The sequence below is a fragment of the Oryctolagus cuniculus genome, chromosome 17, assembly GCF_964237555.1.
Source record: "Oryctolagus cuniculus chromosome 17, mOryCun1.1, whole genome shotgun sequence".
Classification (NCBI taxonomy): domain Eukaryota; kingdom Metazoa; phylum Chordata; class Mammalia; order Lagomorpha; family Leporidae; genus Oryctolagus; species Oryctolagus cuniculus.
The window spans coordinates 12906321-12927084 of record NC_091448.1 but is presented as its reverse complement, the minus strand read 5'-3'; the positions used below and the strand labels follow the sequence as shown (position 1 = coordinate 12927084).

General features: G+C 53.2%; 1 protein-coding gene across 3 annotated transcripts in view; it reads right to left on the bottom strand.

The window, feature by feature from the left end:
* The window catches only part of PRKCA (protein kinase C alpha), a 427154-nt gene that overhangs the window by 22321 nt on the left and 384069 nt on the right, over nucleotides 1-20764 (bottom strand). For all 3 annotated transcript variants that reach the window (XM_051824401.2, NM_001101724.1, XM_051824402.2), the window contains 3 exon segments: nucleotides 20166-20228; nucleotides 19277-19415; nucleotides 86-166 (listed from right to left, as the gene is read on the bottom strand). In XM_051824401.2, the coding sequence (XP_051680361.1) occupies nucleotides 86-166; nucleotides 19277-19415; nucleotides 20166-20228 (283 nt within the window).

Genomic DNA, 20764 nt, shown 5'->3' with positions numbered 1-20764 from the left:
CTCTCTCTCTGCCTTTCAAATAAAATAAATAAATCTTTAAAAAAACAAACAAACAACAAAACCAGAATAGCACAGTGAACGTTACCTGCCCGGCCAGCATCTCATACAGCAGGACGCCGTAGGCCCACCAGTCCACGGATTTGCCGTACGGCTGATAAGCGATGATCTGCACGGAAATAAACACGTCGGTTACATTACAGGTAAATCACACAGCACCTGTTGGGACAGGTGAGTCCCGCGAGCACTGATACACTGCTCATGCAGACAAGGCCATCATAAGCTCTGTCTTCGATTTCTACGCCTAGGCAAGGGGCCCTGGGAGACAGACACACGGGGAGCCATCCACCCTGTGGTTCACTGCCAACAACCCATCCTGGGACTCTGCTTCCGGATCCACGCGGGGGTGCCACGGCATGGGTCTGAAGGTAGGTTTAGTTGTTCTCACTGGGGAAAAATGTCTCTGCACTGAGGGACATTCACTTTTCGGGAAGTGCCAGGGGTCGGTCAGCACTAGGGTTTGACGCACAGGACGCTCAGACTCCAACATCCAAGCGGAGTGTTATGAAAAGCCGTAAGAAGGCCGATGGAGATGGACGAGAGCAGGAAGCTCGGCGGGGTAAGAACTCCGGTTTCCTTGCGCTGCACATAAAGGCTCGGGGAGGCGCGCTCAGTCTGCTGAATGAGGTCCTAGCGTGTTCTGAAAAGATGCAGGATAGAAGGCCCGGATGCGACATTGGGACTTTGCCTGACTCTTGATCCCAGTCAATCAACTGAAAAAAGAAACTGAGAGGACCTACAGAGGACAATGCAGTCGGCAAAGGGGGTGACTTACACCGTTCAGGCAGCGTAAAGCTACCGTGGTTAGTCAGACCGTCCTCAGCTAGACAGGAGGGCGTGCGTGGGGGAAACACGAGAGACGACGCACTCACGGAGAAGCATCCTTATTTCTACACAAGACTTTGAAATGTGCTCTTCAGGGAAAGATGAGTGTGCAAGGATTTTGCTGCATGTAACTATATTTCGAAAGTATTCAAATAAAGCCAGTCCTTGCAACCTATTTGCAATGTGTAGTGTTTCAATTTTTTAAAAGATTTTATTTATTTGAGAGGTGGAGTTACAGACAGAGGGAGAAACAGAGAGAAAGGCCTTCCATCCACTTGTTCACTCCCCAAGTGGTTGCAACAGCAGGAGCTGGGCTGATCTGAAGCCAGGAGCCAGGAGCTTCTTCCAGGTCTCCTACGCGGGTGCAGGGGCCCAGGACGTGGGCCATCTTCTGCTGCTTTCCCAGGCCACAGCAGAGAGCGGGATCAGAAGAGGAGCAGCCGGAACTTGAGTTGGTGTTCTTGTATGAGATGCTGGCATTGCAAGAGGCAGCTTAACCTGCTGTGCCACCCCGGTCAACTGGTTCTGAACACAAGCAGAGCCGAAGCTTCGGTGTTTCTGGGTGAATTATCAGGCGGAGGCTCGGTCGTGGCTTTATTTTCTGTCTCTACCCACAAACATCCAGGCGGCTTTACCATCCCTCTCCTGCACGTGGTGGAGAGCACTTTGCCCAGGTCTGAAAAGCTGTCAGAGGCAAGGGAGTGGGCACCCTGCTTCCGGTCAAATGATTCACAAACCTACAAGCCAGGGCTGCCAGGACGGCGTCTTCTTTTAAAAGCCAAGAGGATCCGCTCAGCCACTGGACCGAGGTGACGAAGCCGCGCTGACACCACAGTGCCTCCTCCAACCAGAACGACAGGATGGCATTCCGAATCTCACCGGATGACGCTTCCCGGGGAAGTTCACAATCGGTCCCCGCGGTGTGACGCCAAATGAAACGGGGATTTCCAAAGGTCTGGTACGGGGCAGACGGCGCAGCTTCTAGGTTCCGTTAGATTCACCTTCAGCAGAAAGCATGCACGCCCTCGATGACCAGCGGCTGCTAATAATTATCTCCCATCAACCAAAACCTCTGGGCAAAAGGACCGCTGTGCTGGAGATACACGGACAGGTGCACACCACTTCGGATGTCGCTCTATCACCCCTGCCCCACACTGCCCAATGTGTAGCCCACAGCCACGTGCGGGCACTGGGCATTTGAAATGTGGCCGTCCTCGCTGACACGTGCTCCAGCTGTGAAACATATGTCAGACTTTGCAGACTTAGGACAAAATCGCAACACAGTTCACGGATGACTTTTGTTTTAGGTACAGCGGGTTAAATAAGAGCCATTCCTGGAGCCGATTTTGTCTATTCCTCAGCTTTTTTTTTTTTTTTTTTAAGCTGTGGGTGCTACAGACTGGTTGGGAATGCAGATTTTTCTTCTCTTGCTCAGTGCTGGTCCAGAGGCTCCTTGAGCCACTCTGGTTCTTGACTCTCACTGGCTGGGAAGGCAGCTTGGGGCTGAAGACAAAGTTCAAAGGCCAGGGAATGGATGATGAGACTCTTGAGCCCGTCTCCACTGGGGACAGGGGCAGGCATCTCTGGTGCTCGTGGGCCAGTGAGGGCTTGCAGCCGAGCACAGAGCTGCCCAACCGCCTTGCTTCTCCAGGCCAGTGACAGCAATGATGATTTGGTTTCCCACAACAGAGCGGCTCACAGAAGGAGAGGCTGTCTTGGCGAGAAGGGCTGGAGCTGGCAGGCTTCCCTGCAGCACATGGGAGGTTGAACTTGGCCTCAAAAGGATGCCCGACAGGGCCAGTGCCATTCAGCTTCACTGCTGTTTGTCACGATGAGCCTTATTATTATACTTACATGAGCCAACTGCTCGGGGGGGATGTCAGGATGCTACAAATGGCTGCCTGTCTTGTGAAGGGGAGATGTGAATGAGCTTCCTTCCAACCCCGGGCACGGGACCAGGGCCTGAAAGGGACCAGAGGGCAGCTTCTCATTTCTCAACAGGCCAAAGGCCTACAGCAGCTCCAGGGAGGTCGCTCCAAGGCCACCCAGCCCCCCGCCCTCTGCCATCCCACACACTCCGAGGGTCTCAGAGCGGATGGGGCTTCAGAAACTTTCCAACTCTGGGCAGAACAGACCTGGGAGTGCAGCTCAGTTAACCCTTGCCAGACTGTTTCAAAGATGAGGGAATGAGAGGCCACACAGCTTGTCTAAGGTCGCACGGCCAGTACGCAGTACAGCTGGCATTTGAACCTGCCTGTTCAGCTTTGGCATCCACACTTTGGACCCTTTATCTATCCTGAAGGTCTGGGCTCCGTGTGGCTCCCCAGACAGCCACAGTGGGCACTGGCCCGGTGAAGGGGTCTTGATGAGAAGGGGCTCACGTGTTCGGCAGGAGGAGCACAGTAGGGAAGCCGGGAAGCCTGCTCACCGGCAACTCTGGGTCTTCAGCCTTTGTCTTCACGTCATGAGACCATCAGCTGTGGTCTCATTTTCTTGGCTGCACCTCGATTGCTCTCCATTCTTCTTTTCTTCTAAGGTTTATTTAATTTACTTGAAAGGCAGAATGACAGAGAGAGGGAGAGAGACAGAAAGAGAGATCTGCCATCTCTTGGCTCATTTCCCAAATGGCTGCAATGGCCAGGGCTGGGCCAGGCAGAAGCCAAGAATCCAGAACTCCACTGGCTGGCAAGGCTGCTGCTGCCTTCCAGGCACATGAGCAGGGAGCTAGATCTGAAGCAGAGCCGCCAGGATTCGAACTGCTGCTGTGATATGGGAGGCTGGCATTGCAAACGGCAGATCAGCCCGCTGTGGTCCGACGCTGGCCCCGTCCGCCCTTCACTGCGTGTTACAGCTTCTCACCCACCCTTCCGGGGGACACCCGTACCCAAGTGAGCTGACCAAAGAAGGCTCCCTCCCAGCTGACATTACAAAATAATGGCTTTTGTGCATCCAACATGCTCAAGTCCTTCTACGGTCTCAGGGAAACAAAGAATATCCTCTCCTTTCTTCAAAAATACAAACATCTGATGCAAAAATTATGACTGTTCTGGAAGACATCATCAATTTCCGAGGCTGGAACACAGCACAGGAGAGGCTCTGTTTATGACCGTCTGATGTGCCCCAACAGTGCCACTTGGGAGGAAAGAAGACAGGCTGAAGTGTTTGCTGGGAGTTCTACACGGACAGCTGGGATCTGTGTTCATAACTCCTCCTCTGCTCCCGCCGCTGGGGCCCACAACTCAGGCAGCGTGGTCCTGTTGTTAGGAAGGCCGCCCATCTGCCCCCACTCAACCCCGAGTCCCCGCCAGCACCCAGCACTGGGACCTCATGCAGCGCAAGGCAGACCTGAGAAACCAGGGGACGTGACCCAAGCCCCACCTGCAGGCACTGCCTAGCCCTTAGGTGCAGAATCAGCAGAGGGCTCAGGAATTCTCAGAGCGGCCGTGGCCGTGGGGGTGGTTTAGAAAATTGTCTTCAGGGTTCTGAAAAGGAACCCGAGGTGCCGCGTGGCAAAGCGGCTTGCTCCAGGTCACCAGGCTGGTAGGTGGCAAGGCCATGTACAGAGAGGTCTCAGGTCATCCGACTGTGTCCTCTTCCTGCAGAACCAGGCCTGAGACCAGAGTGTGATAACCAAGAAGCACCACAGTTCTCACCCAGATGCTTCCCAGCAGAATTCCACTGGGACAACGTGTCCAAGGCAGGATACCAAGTGGGAAGCGCACTGTGGTGAGAGGCTGCCAAGCACAAATGCACTCAAGTGCTGTGTGACCTCAGGCAAGTGGCACAGCCTCTCTGAGCTTCCATTCCCTCATCCATGATATTAGGACTGCAGCAACCACCTGGCAAGTAGGTAGTGGGGGCGACTAACTGGCATTCAGTGTATTAAAATGGGCTTATGTAGGTAAGTGGAATGTGTATATGTACATTATGGAATTCCATACTGTCTAACATCAGAAGTAACTGACTCCCAGGCAGGGCAGGTGGGTGGAAGTTACCCAAAGTAATGAATGGAATCAAGGGAAGAGGAAACATTCTGGCATGAGAGCTAATGTTAAAAATCTCTATTAAACAGGGCTGGTCTGTGCCTGCAGTGCCAGCATCCCATATGGGCAGCGGTTCAAGTCCTGGCTGCTCCACTTCTGATCCAGCTCTCTGCTATGGCCTAGGAAAGCAGTAGAAGATGGCCCAAGTCCTTGGGCCCCAATCCAAGTGGGAGACCTGGAAGAAGCTCCTGGCTCCAGGCTTTGGATCATTGCAGCTCTGGCCGTTGCAGCCAATTGGGGAGTGAACCAGCAGATGGAAGACCTCTCCTTCTCTCTGTGTGCAACTCTGACTTTCAAATAAATAAATAAATCTTTAAAAAAAAATCTTATTAAACACCTTGAAATGATTGTTGGCATCTGGAAGTTCCCAGTCGACCTTAAATTTCCCATTAAGCTTATTCTGTGCTGGACGTCGTGTTAAGAACTAGACACAGAAGTGAATGAGAGAGATGAAAACCCCACCCACTTGGTGGATGTTATCAGAGCAGCAAGACTTGAAGCCACTTTCCTCCTCGCTCTTCTCCCTCTCTCCTCCCTGCCACTGCTTCTGGCTGTGTAACTCCACGGGCCAGGCCCTCTGCCAGACACTGGGGACAGACACACGATGGATAAAGGCGTGCAAACGTGGTATCTAAGATATCCCCATGGGGGATATCTGCAATGTTTGCAGTCTCTGAGGAAAATGCATCACAGAAGAATATTACCGCAAGATGGCAAACTTGAAAAGCCTAGAGCCCAAACCACATGTTTTCTACTTAGACAAAAATCGTGGCTCTGTCTCAGACTAGAGAGAAAAGGAAATGATTTCTTGAATGATAACAGGACAAGCAAATGTGCTTTAAAACTTGTTTGTAGCAGCTGCCTTCTCCCCCTCCCCCAGTTATCCCTGTTATCCTAATAGAAAGGAAAAGAAACGGCAGAACAACTCAAGTACAAGGTCGGAAGACGGCCAGATGTTACCAAGAAGGATTTGGAATGATTACTACCAGCTTGAATTGGAACTGATGCTTCTTATACATTGCTAGAGTTGTTAGTGTTTTGGTAAAGACTTTTGCATCTGTGTTCATGATGGGATCGGGCTGTGGTTTCTTTTCTTGCGATGTCTGTCAGGTCTTGGTATCAGGGTAGTGCTGGCATTAGAAAACGCTAGGATGCAGTCCTAACATTTTGGCTTCTGAAAGAAATGGCAGAGGATTGGTGTACTTTTTTCCTTGTTATAATCTACCACTGAGCCCACCTGGGCATGATGCATTGCATTTTGGAACGTTATCAATGATAGGTTCAATATCTGTAATAATAGATATTGGCCAATTCAGATTGTCAACTTCTTGTTGAGTTTGGGCAGGTTGTGTCTTTGTAGGAATTAGCCCATTTCATCAAATTTCTGGGCACAGAATTGTTCACAGTATCTAATATCCTTTCAATGGCCATGAGATCTGTAGTGATGGCCTCTCTTCCACTTCAGATATTGGTAATTTGTGTCCTCTCCTTCTTCTTCTTCCTTTTTTTTTTTTTTTTTTTTGACAGGCAGAGTGGACAGTGAGAGAGAGAGAGACAAAGAGAAAGGTCTTCCTTTTAACGTTGGTTCACTCTCCAATGGCCGCTGTGGCCGGCACGTCACGCTGATCCGAAGCCAGGAGCCAGGTGCTTCCTCCTGGTCTCCCATGCGGGTGCAGGGCCCAAGCACTTGGGCCATCCTCCACTGCACTCCCGGGCCACAGCAGGGAGCTGGCCTGGAAGAGGGGCAACCGGGACAGAATCCGGCACCCCGACCGAGACTAGAACCCGGTGTGCCAGTGCCGCAGGCGGAAGATTAGCCTACTGAGCCACAGCGCCAGCCCTCTTTTTTCTTGTTAGCTTGGCCAGAGGTTCATCACTTTTGTTGATCTTTTCAACACACTATCTTTCTGATTTTGTTTTTGTTTTTAAAGATTTATTGTGGCTGGCACTGTGGCATAGTGGGTAAGGCTGCTGCCTGCAGTGCCAGCATCCCATATGGGCACTGGTTGCTCCACTTCGATCCAGCTCTCTGCTATGGCCTAGGAAAGCAGTGGAAGATGGCCCAAGTGCTTGGGCCCCTGCACCCATGTGGGAGACCCAGAAGAAGCTCCAGGCTCCTGGCTTCAGATTGGCCCAGCCCTGGCCATTGCAGCCATTTGGGGAGTGAACCAGTGGATGGAAGACAACTCTCTCTCTCTGCAACTCTGACTTTCAAATAAATAAATAAAAAGGCAGAGTTAGAGAGAGAGAGACAGACAGACAGACACACACCAGAGAGAGATGGATCGTCTATATGCTGATTCACTTCCCAAATGGCTGTAACAGCCAGGGCTGCGCCAGTCCAAAGCCAGGACCCTGGAACTCCATCCAGGTCGCCTACATGGGTGGCACAGGTGAAGCCCTTGGGCCATCCTCCACTGCTCTCCCAGGAGAATTAAGAGGGCGCTGGACTGGAAGCTGTGCAGCCAGGACTCCATCTGGAGCTCATATGGAATGCCAGCATCTCAGGCAGCAGCTTAACCAGCTGCCACCAACAGCAGACTTCGATTTTTTTTTTTAAAGTTCTCTATTGGCTTCCTATTTTCAATTCATAAAGTTTTATTTTATTTGCTTATTTTACTTGAAGGAGAGCGCCTACGTGTTGATTGACTCTCCAAATGCTGACAACAGCTGGGGCTAGGCCAGGTTGAGGCCAGGCGCCAGGTGCCAGGAACTTCATCAGGGCCTCCCGCATGGGTGGAGGAGCCCCAGGACGTGCGTTTGCAGGAAGCTGAGGTGGGACCTGAACCCAGGCACTCTGATTAGGGATGTGGGAACCCCGAGTGGCGTCGTCACCACCACACGAAACACCTGCCTCTCGCTTCATTGACTTCTCTAATTGTCATCTGCCTTCAGCTCACTTCGGATTTAGCTTGCTCTTCCGTTCCCAGTTTCCTAAGGTAGCGGCTTGGCTGATGTGCGGTCTTCCTTCAGTTTTAGTATATGCATCCCATGCTATAAATTTCCTTCTAAGAACCACTGCTCACGCAATCCCTTACCATTTGATAGGTTGTTTTCGCTTTCCCTTACTTTGGACATTTGTAACATTTCTCCCGAGATGTCCTCTCTGACCTCTGTGTTAGTTACAAGTGCGATGTCCAGTCTCGAGGACTGCGGAACCTTCCAGGGATCTTTCTGTAATCGATCTTGGGTCTCACTCATTTGTAGACACAGCGTGATGTCTACTCTCTCGACTTGGCTGTGTTTTATGACCCAGGATGTGGTCCCCTTCGGCGAGTGTTCTGTGAGCCGGAGGAGGCAGCATATTCGGCCGTCATCGATAAACTCATCGGCAGGTGTCTGTGGGTGCACTGGTTGATGCTGTCGAGCCCAGCAGTGGCCTCCTGCTGGAGCTGAGTGTGCCTGACAGAGGGGTACTGAAGCCTGCAGCTCCCGGGGGATTCTCCTGTCTCCTTGCAGTCTCAGCCGTGGATTCCTACACTGTTGGATTAGAGAAAGCTACACCTTTTGTTATTCTGTATCACCCCTCTTCATCCCCCGGAACCACCCTTGCTCTGAAGCCTGCTCTGTGTGAAACTAACACAGCCGCTCCTGCTTTCTCCAGAGGGGTGTGTCTTCCTCCATCCACTTGCTTTTTAATGCGTGTGTCTTTATAACTAAAAGTGGGTTTCTGATGCACAGCATACAGTTGGGTCTTGACAATCTTTTAACTGTACATTTAGATCACTGGCGTTCAGAGTGGCTGTTGATGCAGCTGGATTAACATCTACCACATCTTCATCTTTTACTGCTTTCTGGTTGTCGCCCCTCACTTTTTCTTCCTATTTTCGTCTTCTGCCTCTTATGGTTTTAATTGAGCATTTTGCATGATTCCATTTTCTCTGTAATTCCATTTCTCTATTTCTTTTTTTCCTACCTTTTTAGTGGTTTCCCTAGACTTTGCAACATACATGTATAACTAATCCAAAGCCACATTTTAAAAAAAGCCACACCACTTCATGGGTAGTGTGAAGGCCATATAACAGCAAAATAATCCTAATTCCATCCTCTTGTTCCCTATAATGTTGCTGTCATTCACTTTACTTATATATAAGAAAACACCCACAAACACACTGTTCTATTATTTTGAACAAACTGTTAATCTGTTAGACCAGTTAAGAATAAGAGAAGTAGGGGCATGGGTTAAGATGCCCTTGGGATGGATGCCTGCTTCCCATATCAGAGTGCATGGTTCGAATCTCAGTTACTCTGCTTCCTACCCAGTTCCCTCCTAACACATAAGGGTTCAGGTACCTGGGTCCCTGCCTTCCATGTGGGAGACCCAGGAGTTCCAGGTGATTGGCTTTAGCCTGGTCCAGCCCTGGCTGTTACAGCCATTTTTGGGGGTGAACCATGGATAGATCTCTCTCTCCATCTTTCCTTTTCTCTTTCTCTCTCCCCATTTTTCAAATGAAAATAAAGATTTAAATAGAATAGGGAAAAGTTTGCATTTTCGTTTCCCCTTTTCCTCCTTGGATGTTCTTCCTTTCTTTTCCGTATCTGTTTCTGACTGGTATGATTTTTCCTTCTCTCTAAAGAACTGCTTTTGCTGCTTCTTGCAAGACAGGTTTTTGGCAGTAAAATCCCCTAATTTTTTTGGAGAGAGCATTATTTCTCCTTCATCTTGGGAGGATAACTCCACAGGGCACAGAATCCATGTTGGGGGGTTTCCTTCTCTCCACAGTTTGGCTCTTTCACTCCACTCAATTTGCTCTCTTTTTTAAAAAGATTTTATTTATTTATTTGAGAGGCAGAGTTACAGACAGTGAGGGAGAGATGGAGAGAGAGGTCTTCCATCTGCTGGTTCACTCCCCAAGTGGCTGCAATGGCTGGAGCTGGGCTGATTTGAAGCCAGGAGCTTCTTCCAGGTCTCCCATGTGGGGTGCAGGAGCCCAAGCACCTGGGCCATTTTCTAGTGCTTGCCCAGGCAATTAGCAGGGAACTGGATTGGCAGAGGAGCAGGCAGGATTTGAACCAGCACCCGTATGGGAAGCCGGCGCTGCAGGTGGAGGTGCAGCCTACTACACCGCAGTGCTGGCCCCTCTCTGTTCCTTATAGGGAAGGCATTTTTTCCATCTGCCTCCTTTTAAGATTCTTTACCTTGGGTTTTTCTACAGCTTAAATACGCTACCCGTAGGCATCTCTTTTGTGTTCCTTCCTTCTCCCCACCCCGCCCCTTCCCCTCCCCTGCAGTCCAGGGATCTCCTGAGCTCTGAGCGAGAGAGCCAGGAGGGTGAAGGAACCTGGAGAACTCCAGGGGGCGCCTACATGCTACTAAGTCTGCGTGGCTGGACTCCCTCTGCCCGAGCCTTAGTAGAGCTCTGCCAGGCTTTGGACGTGGCTGTGAGACGCCCCCGGTCCTCTGGCCAGTGTCGGATGGGGGCGGGGATGGGACTCGATCCTCCACGGTCCTGGGATGAGGCACTCACAGCACCGAGTCACACGGTGAGAACTCATTCCTGCTTTGGGTCTCCGTGAAATTCTTCCCGAGGCTCATCTCTCTCCGGGTCCTCTGGGACCCTGGCTGGTTGTGACAAGGCAGCAACCCGGTTTGGGACAACGCCCTAACCGAAGGGCCCCTGCCACCCTGCGGGAGACCTGGGTGGCGTTCCAGGCTCTTGGCTTCAATCTTGGCCCAGCCTATGCTGTTGAGGGCATCTGGAGAGTGAACCAGTGGATGGAAGATCTCTGTCTGTCTATCTGTCCATCTCTCTCTCTCTCTCTGCTTTTCACATAAATAAAAGTTAAAAAACAAACAAAAAGAATATGTGAGCCTTGGTGTGGGGAGACTTGGCTCCCCTCAATCTTCCTACATATACGATGAGCTTTCTGCACCCAGCCTGCGGGTCAGAACGCTACCCAAAGGCCTCCTGCAGAGAGGCGTCCACTGGCCTCTCCAGGGGGACACAAGGGCACACAGCAGCAGTGTGGTGTCCCTTGGAAGAATGGCTTGGGGAGGGAGACCCACACGGAGCCTGGGGGATTCTCATATCATTGTCTAGAAGGGGCTGGGCATGGACTCCCCGTGGGCACGTCCCTTGGGTCCCTGCAGACCGTAGTCCCTCCAAGGGAAGCTGAGGGGACGGCAGACTCCAGCCTGCAGGCCCAGTCCAGCTCGCCTGCTGCTCCGGCCAGCCTGTGAGCCAAGCATGGGTTTCATACTTGTAAATGCAAAATGAAAAATATAAAAAAAGACTACACGAGTATACTTCAAAAAGTTCATGGAAGATGGAATTAAAACATAAATTCATTTTACTGCCAAAAAATTGAGATCTGTGCATAGATTTTTCATAACACACAGTTTTCACAAAATTTTTTTGATTTTGAATTTCAAAATTTCTTTGCACCAAAATAAACTTAATTCTTAATCCGATTTTACACAAACTTTTTGCCATCCCTTCATTTTAGTGTTTTGACAACAACAGTTGCTCATTTTTGCCACTTGGCAAAAATCTAAAATTTTGGTTTAGGATCAGCCTAAAATATTTCCTAACTAGCCCTGAGCAAAGAAAGGGAGCCCTGTTGCCTAGGTCCTGGGAAGCAACATCGTGAAGTTCCGGGTGTGGCCCCAGGAGTCGTTTGGCTTTAGCTTTGCCCTCTGAGTAGCCAGCGGCTGTGTCTAGAAGATGGGGATAAACCACGGAGTGATGGGTGAGTGACTACGTGGAAGGAAAGGTCCTGCAGAGCTGAGCCCACGGTGCTGGGCCAACAGCCAAAGGTCATCCTGACTATCCCAGCCCCAAGCAGAACCCTGGCAGCCAGTGTCCCCACAATAGCCAGGTGCTGTGCCTGCTGTTAACATGGTGTGTTGGAGTCATTGCACAACAACAGAGAATCCAAACAAAAGCAGAGGGGTCAGCGTTGTGGTGCAGGAGGTTAAGCTGCTACCTGCAATGCTGACGTTCTATATTGGAAGGCCAGTTCCAGTCCTGGCTGCTTCGCTTCTGGTTCAGTTTACTGCTTATGTGCCTGGGAAAGCAATGAATGATAGCTCATGTGCTTGGCTCCTGCCATGCACGTGGAGACCCAGATGGAGTGCCAGGCTCCTGGCTTCAGCCTGACCCAGCCCCAGCAGTTGGGGCCACGTCGGGAATGAACCAGCAGACAGAAGAACCCCTCTCCCCCTCTCCCTCTGACACTATGCCTTTCAAATTTATCAACCAAAATTACCCAAAACAGGGCAAAATTGATGGAGAGCTCCCTCTAGGGCAGGCTGAGTTCATTACAGACAAAACTCAACCCTCCTGGATGTGCTGTGACTGAGGTACTACGATCACCCTCATTTTATGGATTTCACCCCAAAGCTCTTAAAAGAGTGGAGCTACAGGCAGAGTTAGTGATGCCATGGTCAGAGGCAGCAGGGGAGACTTAGCTGGGAATCACGACCATTGTCACTGAGCCTCCAGCCTCTCGACTCAACCACCGCTGCCCTGGTCTTGGGTCTCCTCTCTGGAGGCGGCTGGTGCTGCTTGGGCAGGGCTTGGAGCTCTGCACCCACCTTGGGGACCCTTGCAGCAGGCCTCCTCTGTGGCACCCCGGCGGCCTCATGGAGGTGCTAAGTGTGCATCAGAACCCCAACGAGAAGCTGCTCGAGTGGAAAGGCAGGAAGGCGAGTCAGGAACAGGTAAGGGAACACGACAGTGGCAACACGAGACTCCCAGAACCGGGAGACGGCAGCCTGGCGGCTCTTTGGCAACAGAGCAAGGGGCAACCGGCGGCTGATGGCTCTGAGGCTGGTGGACCAGGGTCCCGGCCCTATACTGGCTATCCGTGAGCTCTGGCAGGGGGCCATTCCTCTCCAAGGGATAACGCCGTTTAGCTCTGAGGACTACTGCAGCAGACAGGAGGGAGTGGCGCAAACCCGGAAGTGAACAAATGTCATCTTCCTTAATATACCCACCTCCTCCCTGCCGTTGCCCAGGCAATTTATAAGTAAGAGAGGAGATGAAGCCCAGAAATCTCTGACCTATTTTTGCAGGATAAAAAAAAAAAAGCCCTAAACGAGCGGTCAATTAATGCAAGTCACAGAACACGGGGAATAAAAATGGATCAGAGTGTTACTGGCGCTCTGAGAAAACCTAACGGGCCTGAGCCAGCAGCTCCCTGGCCCATGTGCGCCTAAGCCTGGATCTGCAGCCCCCGGGGAAGCTGTCAGTGCTGGAACTGGATCCCAAGTCTGCCTTGAGCTGGGGCAAAGGGGAAACTGAGAGCACCTCTCTGTGCCTCAGCTCCAGCATCCAGGACCCAGAAGCGACTTAAAGATTGAACAAAAGGCCGGCGCCATGGCTCAATAGGCTAATCCTCTGCCTTGCAGCGCTGGCACACCGGGTTCTAGTCCTGGTCGGGGCGCCAGATTCTGCCCCGGTTGCCCCTCTTCCAGGCCAACTCTCTGCTGTGGCCCGGGAGTGCAGCGGAGGATGATCCAAGTGCTTGGGCCCTGCACCCCATGGGAGACCCGGAGAAGCACCTGGCTCCTGGCTTTGGATCAGCGCAATGCGCCAGCCACGGCGGCCATTGGAGGGTGAACCAACGGCAAAAGGAAGACCTTTCTCTCTGTCTCTCTCTCTCACTGTCCACTCTGCCTGTCCAAAAAAAAAAAAAAAGATTGAACAAAATAAAGGGAACAAGGTGCAAGAGAGAGCTGGCAGTCAGAGGGGGGCTGCAGGTCCCCTAGGGTCCGGCTCCTTCTGCAGGGGGAGCTGCAAGGAGGAAATCAGCTGTCCCACAAGCCCCAACACCGCAGAGAATGGGGCTGGGCTGACCAAGCTCCGAGGCCAGAGAAACACCATGAGACAAGAACTCTTGAAAAAAAATGGGGAGAAGCACACAGCTTCCGGAAGACCCCAAAGGAAAGCCCGGCCCTGGCTGGCCTGTGGTGCTGTAGCCCCTGGACGCTGACCCCATGCGGAGGGGAACCGGCCTTTGATGGAGAGCAAGCCGCCTGGGTTTATCGCTCTCTGTCTTCAACCACGCGCTGTGCTTGGTGCCTGCCTGCACCCGGCTCCTCTCGGAGGGGCCCTGGGTGGTGCCTGCTCTCCTTTACACCCCCTTCCTTGGCAGTTTGGCAAGTGCTAATTTACAGCCTGACCACCTGGGTGGGCAGAACACAGTTATTCTCTCATCAGACTTTTGGATCCCCCATCCCTCGACACAGCCCTTTCCCCTGGGGACAGCACTAGCTCTGGGGTGCCCGGAGTGACGCCCCATCAACCTTCACACACACACACACACACACACTGGGGGCCCCTGGCTCACTGGTTGGCTTCAGTCCACATGGCCCCTTGACACCACGTCCCGTGCCTTCAGTGCCACACCTGTCACGGCACAGTAACTGGACGCTGGAGTTCCTGACCCTCTGGGTACCCCGGTCTTGGTCTCCCACTGCCGCAGGTGTCCTGCCTGCCAGGCCAGGGGACCTGCACAAGCTGACATCCGGGTGAAGACTTGAAGGAAGCGAATCAGGGAGCCACCTGGGCACTCAGGGTAGGGCACGGGGAAGGGGGGACGGGAAGCAGCACAGCCCAGGGGGAGGTGGGCGTGTGGGAAGTTTGGGGAGTGGCAGGGAAGCCACCCAGGTGTGCTGGGGATCAGGGTGGGTGGGAGCAGAGCTGAGACGGGGCAGAGTGGGGGAGGGGGACAGACAAGGAAGCAGAGGACCAAGCGTCTCAGGGCCCTTGTGGAATCTGGGGTCCCAGCGATATCCCCAGCTCTGCTCCCAGGCTGCCTCCTGCCCCTCTCACTGTCCCCACCCCTACCCTTATTCAAAGCCCTCAAGCGCCCGCCCTGCCTGCTGGGGCTGTCAAGTCCAGGCTCATTGTCACAGACACTGCTCTTTCAGGGACCACGGGCTCCTGGTGGCCAGTTCCTTGCCACACCTCCCCGACCTCTGTCCCACGGCATCTGCCTTCCTCAGGGTCCCACACCAACAGCTCTCCAGTTCTCCTCCCTTCCAGGAATCTCTTGGTCCCTCTGCTCCCATCTGCCCTGAACGGGGGATCCTGGACCCGTCCAGAAGGGAGGTCCCAGCTGACGGCCCATTGCGGAAACCTCCCCTGCAGTCCTTATCACTCTCCCTGTTGGGGTAGAGCCCACCTAGCACAATTAGGAGATGTCACATGGGATGCAGACATCCGGGTGCTGTCACAGGCATCACTGGGCTGGCATTCCTGCAGGGCTGGGACCCAGGAGCCACACCCAGGCCCCGTCTCCAGCTCCCTGATCGAACCTGATCCTCACCCACACAGGCCTCTGTCCCTCTGCTGACAGGCAGCTGGCTACAAGGTGGGCAACCGCACCCCCAGGATTTTAGCCAGGAAGAGGGGGTGTCGCCGCCAAGAGTGCTATGTCCTGACCACATCTCTGTACCCACGTCTCCTGTCTCCTGGGTTGCAATTACCATTCTAAACCAGCTCCAGCACCAAGGCCCACCTGGCAGGTCCTTCCTCGGGGCTCCCCTTCTGGCCGGACCCCCCTAGGCCTGCAGCAGTGCCAGTGCCAACTGACCAGTGCCCTGGGCTGGGCAGCGGCTTCCAACTACTGCCTCATCCCTGGTTACCCCTGGGTGTGCCGGGATTAACAGCTGGACACGACTCCCAGTCCCTGATTCCAGTCCCGGTGGGCTCCTAGCCAAGTGCTCAGTTTGACTGCTCTTCTCCCAAGAGCCTGCAGATGATGCAACACTCTCACCTGGCCTGGTGCCGGCTGGTGTGCGCGACTGCTCAGGTGTGAAATGTGACCCATCAGAGGACGCGCCCAGAGCAGCCGGCCCGGTGCGTGGTCTGGCCTATCCCTGGCCCCACTTAAACAAGCAGAGGGGCGTAGGACACTTCCAGGAGCAGAGGCCCCGCCTGCCGCCTCTCGTGCCGGGAAAGTGTGGGGTCTGATGCCGACCCGGGCTGGCCCCTCCTGCCTCCGAGTAACTGACTTGTAGGGGGGAGTGAAACCGGAAGAAGCTTCCTCATTCGGCCTTCTCCGCTCAAGGACCTGGGGAGTCCTCTCCCTGCCAAAGCAGAGGCCTCTGTCTCTGCTTTGGGACACCCCCGCTGCCCTGTGCCTCCTCCGTGGGCACCCGCTCACATGCGTGGGTCACGGTGCCCGTCTCCGCCTGTCTGTGCAGGTTAAGGGGATGCCAGAGTGTTAATTGATTTCAAGGCTTTTTGAACAAATAACCATAAACACTCAAGCCTCTGCGCTGCCTATCAAGGAAAATGCCAGCTACGATAATTATCCTGCCTCTGCCTGATGAGAAGATTTGCACAGAGGACAGGATGACTTTAACCTCCGAGCCAGCTCTGGAGCCTTGAACCCATCTGCTGTCTCTGTGGCCATGAACTCCTGAATGCTCCGGGGAACGCCAGCAGAAGGCGAAACAAGCAGAAGTGATTATTGATTGAGTTCCCTGCAGCACCGTGGTTTGTTTTATTTTTCTATGAAATTCAACTGGGATCTAAACACAGCTCTTGGGTCCTGCCTGTTTGCACGAGCGTCACACCTCTTCTAAGCTGCACGGCCCCTCCCTGACGTGCTGTATTCCCAGCGGCACTGGGGCCCGGCACAGTAGGCGCACGCAATGGTGGAAGCGCTCGGACGGGTCAGGTTGTAGGGCGCGGTAGGAGGTCTGAAGACGGCCTGAGCTGGGGTTGAAGCCGAAGTCTGGCATTTGTTAGCATCGTGGTCCTACACGGGTGTTTACTGCCTTGGTCATCTCACCTGGAGCATGGGTTTGTGATGAGGGCTAAACGTACCTGGGGCCTGGCACACAGTAGGCACTCAATACACAGAAGTCGCACCCTTTATTATGGCACGTGCAGCGGCTCTATGGAGAGGCATGAGGACGTTGGAGAGGAGAGTTTATGCAGAATGAGAGCTTATTATTCTCTGTGCACAAAGAGGCCCAAAGTTATGGAGGTGTGTGACAAGTGTGGTTACCCGTGGCTGTCGGAGGAAGATGGAGAGAGTGGCCTGCACAGAACGCCAGCACCACCAGTGGGACAGGCTGACTGATGTCACTCCCCCCTAAAGATGTGCACAGCCCTACATCCAGAACACCGCTGTGACGTGGCAGGAGAGAGGTTGCAGCAAGGACGTCGGGACAGATGATTCCCGGGTCACTGCATGGGCCCAGAGCATCATGGGGACCTCACGGGAAGGTCAGAGACAGACTGGAGGCTGCGTGTGGTCTCAAGAGCCGAGAACGTGGGCAGCCCCGGCAGCGGTGGGGGACACTTGGCCCGCAGGCCCTGTGAGGTCCACGAAATCACTCGGTCTGGCCCCGCCAAGGCCACTGCAGGTGGGACTCAAAACTCCACAACTCTTTAGCGGGCTGATTTTTTCGGTTGGTAACTGTACATGGCCCAAATGATGCTATAAACCTTCAGATGGCCCTGGGCAGAAAGAAGAAGGTTCTCCACCCCTGCTAGAGGCTGGAAAAGGCCAGGAGATGGTCCCCCTCTGACACCCCCTGCCTGAAAGCTTCCAGGAAGAACCAGCCCTGAGAGCGATTCTGGGTTCCTGGACTGTGAGAAGATGAGTCTGTGTTGCCCCTGCGTTTCCACTTCTGTTTCAGGCTGGCAAATCTGGGCTCCTTTGTTGCTGTGGTGACAGGAGACTCTCCACCCAGTGTTGCCAACCACAAAGGACAAAGGCCAGGAGCATGCAGGCCGACAAAACTCAATGATACGGGAAGCTTCTCCTTGCTGAACACAAGAAGCTGTTTGATCTTTGGAGCCCTGGTCTTAAAGGAGATGAAGTTCAAAGCCACCTTGACCCCTGGAAACGCTGCCATCCCCAGCGTGTCCCCGGGCTTCTGTGTTATCTGGCGGGCTGTCACACGGAGCCCGCAAGGATCATTGTCTCAGCCCGCTCAGCGCCTGTTGGGTGCAGGCAGGCCTCAGAACCGAGCCCACATCGGGAGGGACTGGTCCCGTCCCCTCTCTGTCTTATGTCTGAGAAACAGGACAGCTATGCCAGGAGATGCTAATGCGAGAGCGCTTTGGGAACTCCATCAAGTAACGTATCACCTCTGCTTCTGTAATTCCGAATTCAAATTTCTAAGTGAACGCTCGGTTTCCAGGCCGAAAAGGCCCTTCCCAAGGGCATAAACACCAGCTCCCCCTTCTGGAATACTGACTGCTACCCAGGGTCAGGCCAGGCGCGGAATCTCACCTGAGACACTGGAGTCCTCAAAGCGAGTCTACATGGAGGCTGTCATGAGCCCCAACTTGCCAGGACAGAAATGGGGGCTCAATGGGGTTAAGGAACTCGCCCCCGAGTTCCCACAGTCCGTAAATAACAGTTAGGGGCACAGCTCACGTTGTCTGGCTCTTGGGCGTGTGTCTTCCTCACTGCCTCCCAGATAAATGCATGGGACAAAGTGTTGACTGAATGCGAGACCTGCTGCCCACGGCTGGTGGAGAAAACTCGGCCACCCGCTGTGGCCACTTTTGCTTCCCAGCACAACTGGAAAAAAAAACTGTTGTATCCTCAGGGCTGGTTGTGGACAGAGAGCTGGCTACCCAGCAACCCAGGTGACACGACCTGTTCTATCACCAGCATGTAGGAAGCATCACAAAGTAGGAAAAAAAAAAAAAAAACAAAAAACCCTTGGTGTGTACTGTCACAAAGGCAGAGCCCCATGGCCACTGCTGCAGGGTTTGGATCCGGGACCATTCTGCTCGCAAACACACGGGATGCGCTTCTGAGCACTAATCCATTCGGATGTTGTTACAAAACCACCCTTGCTACCACCTTTTTTTTTTTTTTTTTTGACAGGCAGGATGGACAGTGAGAGAGAGAGACAGAGAGAAAGGTCTTCCTTTTGCCATTGGTTCACCCTCCAATGGCCGCTGCGGCCGGCGCACCGCGCTGATCCGAAGGCAGGAGCCAGGTGCTTTTCCTGGTCTCCCATGGGGTGCAGGGCCCAAGCACTTGGGACGTCCTCCACTGCACTCCCGGGCCACAGCAGAGAGCTGGCCTGGAAGAGGGGCAACCAGGACAGAATCCGGTGCCCCGACCGGGACTAGAACCCGGTGTGCCAGCGCTGCAAGGTGGAGGATTAGCCTATTGAGCTGCGGCGCCGGCCGCTACCACCTTCTAAGTCAGCTTTTCCAGGAAGGGTATGTTTCACAAGCTCTCGCCACCCAACAGTGCTTCTTCAACTCTTTTGACCACGGCTATGCAAGGAATACATCTGATCACGCACGCTCGCTCACACACGTGCAACCGAGATGGGAGCTCCAGGGACACACAAAGCCTTCCACTGGGCAAGGAGCGGGGTCTGCAGTTCCAAAGTGCTGTTCTACTGGGGTCCCTACCTCCGGGGCGATGTAATCTGGAGTCCCACAGAAGGTCCTGGTGGTGACCCCGTCCATCATGTGTTCCTTGCACATCCCAAAGTCAGCGATTTTGATGTGTCCTTCCGAGTCCAGCATGACGTTATCTAGCTTCAGGTCCCTGCAAGGAAGCAGGTAAGCATCAGACCCGTCCTCGGGAGCCGGTGGAACCGATGGGCGTTTGACTGGCTGCCATCGCAACGCCGCGTTGACTCTAAGTCCCTAGGGAGCGGGGACTTCAGAGCCCAGCACAGGGCCTGGGATACTGAATGAATGACTAAAGAGCTGAACTTGTGGTCTCCAATCTTTGCTGTGCCCATGAATCCAGGGATTCCAAGTGAGCATTTTGGAGCGATTCCAACTATTTAATCTATTGACACCCCTCACGGCTGGGTTTGTGCAGTCACAGGCTGAGAACCACCTCCCTGTGCCACACAGGTGTCCCTTCCTTTCTGCCTTGGGCCACACATCCCCTGTATTCCTCCTCTTCAGACACTGAAGATGTTCTTGCGTGGGCACCAGATTCTCACTGCAGCTAACAACAGGCAGGGGTCAACCCAACACTTTCTCCCTTGCCTGTCCCCAGGTCCCCATGCCCTTCTCCCACTGAGCGGGTATGAGTGTAACAGAAACTCAGCACCCACTGCTCCCTGACCTCTGTTCCAAATAAAAGGCAGAGGAAGAAGCTGGTGGTGGAGAGAAAAACGTGAGGGCGGAAACCAGATAGAAAATCTTTGAGGTCTAAGACATCAGATGGTGACTGATTTGTCCCCAGGCTGCAGAGAAAGCGGGTCACCATGGGTCTCTATTACGCTGGCAGGAATCAGCCCGGCACCTGAAGTCCCCGTGCTGGGAGAGCTCTGATACACACCTATAGATGATCCCTCTTTTATGAAGGAAGAACAGCCCAATGGAAATCTCTGCTGCATAGAATCTGCAAAAGAAAATGCGCTTCAGGTTGCTGGTTTGCTTCTTTGCACTTGTAGATCCCCTTAACCCTCAAGTCCAGTGTCAAAGAGATACAAGAAGGCAAGACCCTAAGGTTTTCAGACATCAGTGTCACCCACCCATGTCCTTCCAAGTCGCGGCCCTTCCCTCCTCTGCCCTCTTACCCACTCCCCTGAGAAGGTCCAGCCGGCACAGTCAGTGAGGCAGGGATGCTCTTGTTGGCTAGGGTGGACAGGTGATTCACTATCTACACAGTACTGTCTGAGATAGCCGGCTAAAGATCGGACACTCGCCAGACCTTTTCCTGTGTCCCGGGCAAGAGTAGAGAAGAGAGGGTGGTGGTGTTTGAAATGACAACCACAGCTTAGTGGGTAATGGATTCTTTAGGGAGTTTATTCAACTCCTCCCCAAGTGCTGGCATAAATGGGACGCACACCATGATTTATACTTGAGTTTACCTGTTAAATAATTCATCATAAAAAAGCAGTTACCGCCCTCTCTTCAAAGTCGTTAATAGGTTAA